The sequence below is a fragment of the Lynx rufus genome, unplaced genomic scaffold, assembly GCF_022079265.1.
Source record: "Lynx rufus isolate CCGP_SWC_20201006 ecotype Redwood Valley unplaced genomic scaffold, mLynRuf1.p SCAF_4, whole genome shotgun sequence".
Classification (NCBI taxonomy): Eukaryota; Metazoa; Chordata; class Mammalia; order Carnivora; family Felidae; genus Lynx; species Lynx rufus.
In genome coordinates this window covers 41,390,828-41,400,917 of record NW_025814856.1, presented here as the reverse complement: position 1 = coordinate 41,400,917, position 10,090 = coordinate 41,390,828, and the positions used below count along the sequence as shown (strand labels likewise).

Genomic DNA, 10,090 nt, shown 5'->3' with positions numbered 1-10,090 from the left:
AAACCCACAATTTTGTTGAAACTTGGACTTGTTCCAAAACAATAAGTATTGTCCTGAACATACCACAGCAGTCAACATTGCATGCCAAGTAGTCACTCTTTGTTGGAGAGATGTTTGTAAAAGAGAGTGTCCTGGAAATGTCCATGTTCTTTTGAGGCTTAACATCAAGCAAGAAAATTGAAGTAAGCCCTCTCTGGAGTATGCTTAAGAAGGGTTGACATTTTGCCTAATATTTTGAAGCAGGAAGTGGGTTGGCATGTTTTGGTGGCTGTGTCTTTTCCCCTCAGTGTGCATTTGACTGAAGCCAGTGGAACCAACTGAGAAATGGATTTGTAATTCTTCCTGACATATCGTCAGTGAAAATCTCTTTGAATTGAGTATAGAGAGATCTCTTCAAGTTGCCAGAGAAGATCTCTTTGAGTTGAGGACAGAGTAAAGGAGACTCTAATACCAGCACACGGCAGTTCACAGTGTTTTGGCAACATTTTTATATAACTGACTCATGGACTCGATGTGTGCACAACGTGACTCTGATTCTCTTTCTGCCCATGTACACCGATTGCTAAAAGGACCAAAAGAAAAAATTAACTGGATGGCAGAGATAACATGCCTCACTATAGCAAAACAGCTTCATAATTTCAGCTTCTTTGTCAAGCCTTCAGCAGTAGCCTTCTCAGAACATTTATATTTTTACAGATTTTTTTCTCGTTTCAATCTGTATAATTTATGTTTAATTCTATTTTGATAAGCTTCTATTAATTTCTCCATGACAAAAAAGCAAGAAATTAATCTCTAAATACATATACATTCATATGCATATGTGTATGAATACATATGTGTGTGTGTATATATATATATATATATATATTCTATCTATGTGAAAGAAATTATTTTTCTATGTAATAAAGCAATTGTGTACAAAACAAAAGTTAGGTTATATCAGTCAGTGTGTATTTAGGGTAGTAAGGTGGGTGGATCCGTAGGTTTGGCTTGTTCTCCGAAGGGTCCTTAACCCACAACAGGTAATAAATCACTGTTGTGGTTGTTTTTTTGTTGTTTTGTTTTGTTTTGTTTTCAGATTGTAGTCTAGTTCAAGAGAGAAGCCATAGTCAAAACAACCATGATGGAAGGTATTGGAAGTGTTGAGCGTGAAGGAATATCAGGTACTGTAGGGGTCCACAGGAGCGCAAGATGACTTCCAGCTGGCATTCACTGTGTTTGCTGATTGTGCGGTGTAAACGCAGAACTGCTGGTGTGAACTTAACGTCAGACTGAGCACATTATTACCTCCCCTCTCCTTAGCTGCTAAACATTTGTGAGCTGTAGGGAGGACATTTGTGGAGTTGTCAAGAATCTGGGACTTGGAGCCCAGCATTCATGTAAATTGAATTCCCAGCCAGTTCGGTTCCAGCAGGAAAGAGGTTTGGTATGCAGAGTAGATCACTGCATTTCTGGAAGATGTGAAGATTATGAATGAACGAATGATAATGATTGTGAATGAAAAAAAAGTGAGCAGACGATGCCTGATTTCTGATCTGGCAGGATGTGCAGTCTTATCAAGCCCTTAAACTTATTTATTAGTTGACTATCATAGTGTTATGGTTGCATTCCATGACAGTGATGTCACACAAATTCTGGAAGAATCAAAATACAAAGGCATCAAACTTTTATCCACTAATAATTGAGTATTTTACTACACAAGTCTCTAATCTGCTCAAAGGTGTTTTTTGGTTTTTTGGGGGGGAGTGGTTCATGGGGCTTGGAAACAATATGCACTCAGTGAATGGACTTTGTTTCTCAGATGTCATAATTTATGGGGTCTTTTTGCAGATGTGAGAGATTTGCTAAGCAATCCTTCTAGACAAAATTGCTGTAGGGTTTGTCTCAATGAAAAAAAGAATGCTCATTTGGTGCCTATTACTCTGATACAAATGAAGCCAGATCATTCTCACGCCTAAACTTCCGCCACATAAAGAAACTTAACTCTGAGCATTTGCCAAGAGTACATTCAAAGTTGCTCATATACTTTTAATATTGTAAACATGTATCAATATTTCATGATCTGCAATCTTAGTAGCAATTTCATAAAGTATATGACAAAAGCCACAAATGGCCTCTTCTTTTAGAGCAACCAGGAACAACTATTTAAAGCATTTTTGGTTTTGAGTCCAAGGTCTAGCATTTTTTAGCTCAGCTGACATTAAGAATAGATAGTACAGTTGTCAATATGTACTGAATTTGGGGGCTATTTAAAGATTGCCATGAGAAACGTGTTGTCAATATATTAAGCTGTTGCCCCCAGATGCAAATGCCTATTAGAGAAAATTCTAAAGGCTATCTATTTTTTCTTTGATTTAAAGCATTCCTTTACTGGTTGAATATTCCTAATATGGCAGATGACATTGTGATTTATATTTGTCTTGCTTAAGTAGCTTCCTTTGTATTTATTTTAGCTTGGTGATTTCACAAGTGGGACAAGATTTTATATGTCCCTTCTCTCTGTAACAATACTTGGCAATGATGAGAAGTCAGGTCATGATTGTATTAATTACTCTCATTATTTATAAAGTTAATGCCCTACTTTAGCACTCATTAAAAATGGGCAACGTCATTTTTAAAAATAATGGTCCTGAATGATGTTTTATCTCCAAACCTTATACAGTGTATTTCTTTGTGTGTGGGGGGGGGCGCATATAAAAGAATATTAGGATATATGTTTTGCTTCTCTTACGTCAGATAGATTGCCTAATATTGCCCAGCCTCTGATTTCTATGAATTTGAAGGTAAGAATGAAACTGGCATGTTGCAAAATGTTTTCTTTTCATCCTTTTAAGCCTGATACAGGCTACAATATGTCTGATTTGAATGTTTGCTACAAATCCTATCATGGCAATTACTGGTTAACACTGCAGTGACTTTTCAAAGGGCTTTATCTTGATACTAATATTCTTAGACAAGCAAAGAAGGTCTATAGCCAGGCATTATATATCTGCAGTCTCATTTTATACCACACCCAACCTGGCCGCCTGCATTTCATCTCATTAGCTTTCTTTTTGTTTTAACAACAAGCCATGAACCCTTAAGACCCAAGGCTTTCGCATATTCTATTCCTCATGTCCAGAGATGAGTGCCAAAATATGTAACCAGCAGTAGGGCATGGGCACTGACCAGTCACAAGTGACATGGGCTAGAGCAGGATTCTGGAAGCCCCCTGCAGAGCCAGGTATTAACCCTTTAGGTTGTGGATCCAGGGTGTTGGGGTGGAGTTCTAGGGAAGTTCTTGGGAGATGAGGTGATAGGTGATCGGACAAGGTCCAGAAAGTGACTACTCACCTGCCTCCTTACCATCTCAAAGCCATACCAAGTATTTGTCTATAGCTGAAAAATCACAACTCTGATTATATAGTCTCTTCTTTTCTCATTTCTTCAGAGGACCTTTCCCAGACCTTACTGAAGGGGGCCATTGTCATTGAGTCTTTCATACAAACTTCTACTTCTGCATTATACATTTCATAGTGTCTTGTTTACAGATACTTTGTAATTATTTGAATCGTGTTTCACTCCCATTAGGTTATGGGCAGGAATTCCTGAGGGCAGGAATCATGGAATTATCTGACAACCCAGTCCCCACCGTGTCTTCCTTGAGAATTGAAATCCCAGCCTCTAATAGGTGCTCAATAAATATTTGTTGAATGAATGAGTTTACAAAAAAGACTTTATAGAACTTCTTTGAACACATTTATACTTTTAAAATGCAGCAGAGATGCATGTTACTTTGGGGATGTGATGTTGGGAAGATAACATTTTTTTTAAGTTACCATCTTTTTAATGCCTTTAAATACATTTTCCGGAAATGATTTTCAAATGGTGGCTAGATCCCAAGCTGTGACTTATCTTTTCATTCTAGTAGAAATGCTTTCACTCACTTGATGTCCGGTACAAAGATTTAATCTCCTGAGTTGAATTATTCATTGTTCTTAAAGCTCAGCAAGAAACATTAAAACTTAAAACTTGAAAGCTACTACTATATATACAGGATATTTGGAACATTGGAGCAACCACTGATGAATGAGCTACTGTCCTACCTTCAGAGAGTTATCAGTCTAGTAATTTTCTCCTTATCCGAATTACAAGTATTTAGAACATTTTATTTCTCCATTGCAATGTCAAAACAGAGGCCATTTATATTGTTCGTATATGGCATAGAGCAAAGCCTCTCATATATATGTGGATTTTTTAAAACTCAACTTGGGGCTTAAACTCACAACCCTGAGATCAAGAGTTGCATGCTCTACTGACTGAGCCAGCCAGGTGACCTTGGATGCTTTTTAATAATGATTATGTCGATGGTACTACGGGATGCTTTGCTAAAGTTTGTCTTTTTGTTTTCCTGAAAATTCCAACTACTTGTACTTTTTACATCTGTTATTTTGTTATTACCAAATGCTTTCCAAGTTTGATTTAGTGTATAAACTGGAGAGCTTTAACTCCTCAAAGGAGGAGATAGCAATTCAATTACTGTTATACTCCTCAAGCCCTTCCTGTTTTCAAGACTTACCCACTGTTTCCAGACTTTAATACATCTTGCAATCACTCCAAAACGTTTTATGAATCTTCGACACATCATGTATAATATCACTGCACTTCATGTTCCCACCTCTTTTGTGACTGTCATTCTATTTTATTTGAGAGTTTATTTCTTCCTTTACTGCTTTATGTGTGTGCACGTGCATGTGTACATGTGTGTGCGTTTGTGTAGTTTGTGTTACCTTCTCATTATTTCTGGACTACTTTCCTCATATGCATGATTATGGTGTTTATAGTTGTCAGTGATAAGTTACCTGTAATCTAGAATGATTTAAGTTATCATTCAAGTTAGTAACTGAAAACAATCACGGACACAAAATGCACAACTGATTGAGAAGAAATAAAAGAAGGAAGGCTCGGTATCAGAAAGCCTTTGATCCAAGTAGGGAAACTCAACCACTGGAAATACTTGAGAAGTGTAATGATTGATGGGGACAGAACGTGTATCTCCACTTGTATGCTTAAATCATTGAGTAATTTCAGCCATCAGTCTTTTGGGGTCTGATAGTATTGAAAATGGCTTCAAAAACTCTCAGGTTCATGTGCCTGCTGTGGCAGACACTATGCCTTCCCCAGACATACTGTCTAGTTTTTTTATCATGTCAATGCACACACCACTTCCACTTGTCACCATATACATTTCTTTACCTGAAGGCATGTTTTTAGCAGTGGAGCCATTTTGCTCTCCCAGAGAGAGATTAGAAGTGTTGGGTAATTAATACTCCCTGAGGATAGCCTCCAAACAGTGACTAATGGGGACTGGTGTATAAGTACCCCAGCTCCCTTGTCCCTGGGCAAGGATAGCTCTGGGCAACTCCACGATAACTGTTGGATGACTTGGTGGCATCTATTCTGCCTGGGCTGGACCTCCAGAGTCTCCCCAGTGAGAGTAAGCTCTAGTCCTACACAAGGATCAGTGACTTTATTTCTTACCCTTTATTGGCTGCCTTCCTCCCCTGTCTCATTGCTTCATACTCTGACTCTTTTTGTCCTTCACCACCCAGGTAGACTGCTTGCACTTGAATTCATTTAGCAATGTTTGCATTAGGGGAACCCAAGACACAAGCAGTTGGTAGTAATGGGGCAAGTGAGAGATGGTCATAGATACCATGATACAGTAAGTTACTCACCTGCAGTTCTTAGAACAATTGTATTTCCACCTGTTTCAGATTCCCATGGATCAAGTCATACTTAAATCCTGGCATTTTTGTTGTGTTTCCACCACTTACATCCCCCCCAAGAACATATATTAGATTACAAGTGCATAAGAATACCACTAGAGGAATGACTGATTTAATATATTATTTTAAGTATGTAACTTACAGGTTATCACATTTTCACTCTTGGCATTGTTATTATTTGGACACACTTCATTCTGACCGAATACATCACAGTGCGTGTCAGGATCCCATGATAAACCACCATTGTCTTAAGAAAGCTGACATTTTCTCTCTTGCTCAGCAACAAGTAATATTGCTCAATTCATAGCAGCTGCTGAATCACAGTTGTACACCTTTTCTGCTAACGTGGATGATAGTCAAAGTCATTAATTCCCCTGTGTGGAACCAGCTGAGTGTCAGCAGTCCAGAAAAGATTCTCCAATTTTAGGTGTGCATATCTAGCTTACTTGATCATTAACCATAACATTAACTAGTGTCAAATGGCCACTGAAAGTGACACAGGGTATTCAGATAATTATTTTCTCTCAGTCAGCACATTGAAGTTTATGAGAAATCAAGAAAGAAGAAAATCATTTCATTTGCAAGATTCTCAGCCAACAATTTCCACCGTTCACATTTTTGGATCTGTTTTATGTAGCATATGTAATTAGGGGATTTCTGCAATTGAATCTGAAAAACAGGCTTAATTTGAGTATTGATAATGCTATTTATAATTTATATATCTTATTAGGGATTTAGAGACACTGCAAATGGTGCTTTAAGATGTTTGCTGATTTGACTCTTAGTTTCACCAAAATGTTATCATTAGAGAAAATGAGAAAAGTTAGAATTTTAGGGTAATATGTTATTCTAATTATTATCTATCAAAAGGTGTAATATTTAATATTTTAGTATTGTGAACATCTATAATTCTGTGAAGCTGCTTCATTCTGCATATCCATTATATAAAGTGTTTTTAAAGTCTGTACACTTCATACATCTCTTTTGTATCAAAACAGATTCAGTTCATTTCAGAATTTTGAGTGACCATGATGAATATAGTTTTATGAAAAGAAGAAAATCTATTTTTAAAAGCAGTATGGTTTTTTTTAAGCCTAACTTCTTTGTACATATATTTTACAGATTAAAGGATTTACCTGAAGACAAAGCATTCTGTTCATCAGAGACTGGACAAGAGTTACTCTTGCTTTTGGCAATTAAAGATGATGTTGTCATGGAAACACTTGATCCTGCTTTCATTCATTGGCTGCCTAGGAGGTAACAATAAGCTGTATTTTCTAAATTGAGGTTGGAACTCTACTTGAGTCCTATGTTAAATAATTTTTAAATGTTGAAATAATACTCCGCCAGTAGCAAAGAAAACAAATATTTTTCCCAGAAGGAAAATTTTCATTCCTTCTGAAAATTGGATTCTCTTTCCGTACCCCCCGTGTTTGCAAGACATTTTATCCCCATAGCAAATATAATGACACCTAAGAATATAGACCTACTGTAGTAGTATGATTGAAGAGCTAATCAGAACTTGAGAATGTTAATTCATGACTTTTTTCGCAAAAGGAGCTAAAATTTGTAATCTCTCATATACAAAGGAGAATATAAGTTTTAAACGCCAGTATTTTCATATCTAATCTTAAAAACAGTATGATTTTTACTTTAGCAAATAACTTATTTTAGGGATCAAAAATTAACATAGGCTATTTTTTTTTAATTTTGGGGTAATTTAAAATCTAGAACAAAGTACAAAAACGGATAATCTCATATCTATCATACAAAAGTATCTACTGTAAATTATTTGACCTTTCCTTTTTTTTTTATTTTCTAGAGGAGTGGCAAAGTTAGAGAAGGATTTTTTAAAATAGAGTGGTATATATACCACAATTAGTTTTTTTTTGGTTTCTTTTATCATTTTCCTTCTTTGCACCTATAAAGGTGCTAACCAGCACCTACAAAGTTGAAGGAATAGTGTAATGAATACACACATATGCACCATTTATATTTTCCATATTTGAATATTGTGCCATTTTAATGTATTCTGTGCATATATGTATAAGTGTGTGTGTGTGTGTGTGTGTGTGTGTTTCCTTTATTTATTTGGCTAACCCATCTGAAAATAAGTTACAGGGGCCATCACCTCTTACCCCTAAAAAGCTCAGCACCCATCTCCTGAGAAGACAACCGATTTTCTACCTAAACACAGTTTCTTTGTGATACCTAAAGAAACTAATTAAAAAAGCAGGCTGTCATTTTTCCTTTCTAAGAAGACAAATTGGTGTGGAATGAGGCCAAATGCATTGTTTTTGGTTTTTGTTTTAATGTTTTTATTTATCTTTGAGACAGAGAGAGACAGAGCATGAGCAGGAGAGGGGCAGAGAGAGAGGGAGACACAGAATCTGAAGCAGGTTCCAGGCTCTGAGCTGTCAGCACAGAGCCTGATGCCGGGCTTGAACTCACAGACTGTGAGATCATGACCTGAGCTGAAGTTGGACGCTCAACCGACTGAGCCACACAGGCGCCCCCAAATGCATTGTCAAATAAAACATGTGTTACTTGAAGACATGCATATATTGGAGTAGATTTTTGAGCTCTCATGTCAGACTTAAAACATTCTTCAAATATTTAAATGAAAATCTATGGCAAAAAAAGTTCATAAATCAGAGATTATAAATTAAAACCTCTATCTTTTAAAGTAAAGTTTTTGGTTTTTCAAAGTGGGTATTCCTTTTTAATGTCTCAGTCTTGCTTTTTTGTTTTGTTTCGTTTTTAAAACTTGTTTATTTATTAAGAGAGAGCAGGAGCATGGGTGGAGCAGAGAGAGAGGGAAAGAGAATCCCAAGCAGGCTCCACACTGTCAGAGAGAAGCCAGATAAGGGCTCCATCTAACGAAATGTGAGATCTTGACCTGAGCTGTAATCAAGAGTCAGATTCTTAACCTACTGAGCCCCCCAGGTGCCCCTCAATCTTGCTTCCAAATCACTTTCTTTGACTGCTACTAATCTGCATTGAAGAACAAAGGACCAACCATTCACAGATATCTGCCTTTTCAAGTGATCATTCGAGAAAGATCAACACAGATATCCAGACTAAAATATTTTTTCTTTAATTCTTTTCTTCATTTACACAGTTTCAAATTTGAGTCCTATTGTTGTAGAGGGACCAAATTGAAAGAGATTGTACTACAGCAATATTATTATTCACCATAGCAACTTTCATAGGGCAACCCCGAAATTTTCCAATTTTTGAGATTTTCCAATTTTTTTCCAATTTCCCAATTTTCCGATTAATTTCCAATTAATTTTCCAAATAATTGAAAAGAAGAAGATACGCTCAGAAAGTGAAAGTGTAGCAACAGAAAATGAGATCAGTTTATCAGTGATGTAAAATGTTAAGTTATAATTTTATATAGTGTTCAGGTTGTATGTATTGTTTCAGCATGTTTAAGAAATGTTTTACAAATTTTGTTTTTGCAAATTTATAGAAAAAGCAGTGTCTGTTTTGCTAAAATCTTAGGACTTCATAAAACAAGTTAAAGGTCAACTTGATTGTCTGGATAAAAAAGTTTTTATATTGATAAAAGTTTGTTGATAAAAAAAATTTTAAGAGGGAGGCACCTGGGTGGCTCGGTCAGTTGTGTCTGACTCTGGATTTCAACTCAGATCATCATCTCACGGTTTGCGAGTTCAAATCCCACGTTAGGCTCCATGCTGACCATGTGAAGCCTACTTGTGATTCTCTTTCTCTCTTTTTGCTCCTCCCCTGATATCTCTTTCTCCCTCTCTCTCTCTCAAAGTAAATAAACCTAAGAAAATTAAATAAAAATAAAAAGCTTTAAGGATTTTTTTTTCCTTCCCCTCCCCCATGGGTTCCTGTTAAGTTTCTCAGGATCCACATAAGAGTGAAACCATATGGTATCTGTCTTTCTCTGTATGGCTTATTTCACTTAGCATCACACTCTCCAGTTCCATCCACGTTGCTACAAAAGGCCATATTTCATTTTTTCTCATTGCCACGTAGTATTCCATTGTGTATATAAACCACAATTTCTTTATCCATTCATCAGTTGATGGACATTTAGGCTCTTTCCATAATTTGGCTATTGTTGAGAGTGCTGCTATGAACATTGGGGTACAAGTGCCCCTATGCATCAGTACTCCTGTATCCCTTGGGTAGATTCCTAGCAGTGCTATTGCTGGGTCATAGGGTAGGTCTATTTTTAATTTTCTGAGGAACCTCCACACTGCTTTCCAGAGCGGCTGCACCAATTTGCATTCCCACCAACAGTGCAAGAGGGTTCCCGTTTCTCCACATCCTCTCCAGCATCTATA

The 10,090-nt window shown here is 36.7% G+C and overlaps 1 protein-coding gene across 1 annotated transcript in view; it reads left to right on the top strand.

The window, feature by feature from the left end:
• Positions 1 to 6,970: 6,970 nt before the first annotated feature.
• The window catches only part of CNTN3 (contactin 3), a 252,773-nt gene continuing 249,653 nt past the window's right edge, over positions 6,971 to 10,090 (top strand). Inside the window, exon 1 of the mRNA XM_047096595.1 lies at positions 6,971 to 7,025. Coding sequence (XP_046952551.1) covers positions 6,971 to 7,025 — 55 coding nt within the window. The remainder of the gene's footprint in view (positions 7,026 to 10,090) is intronic.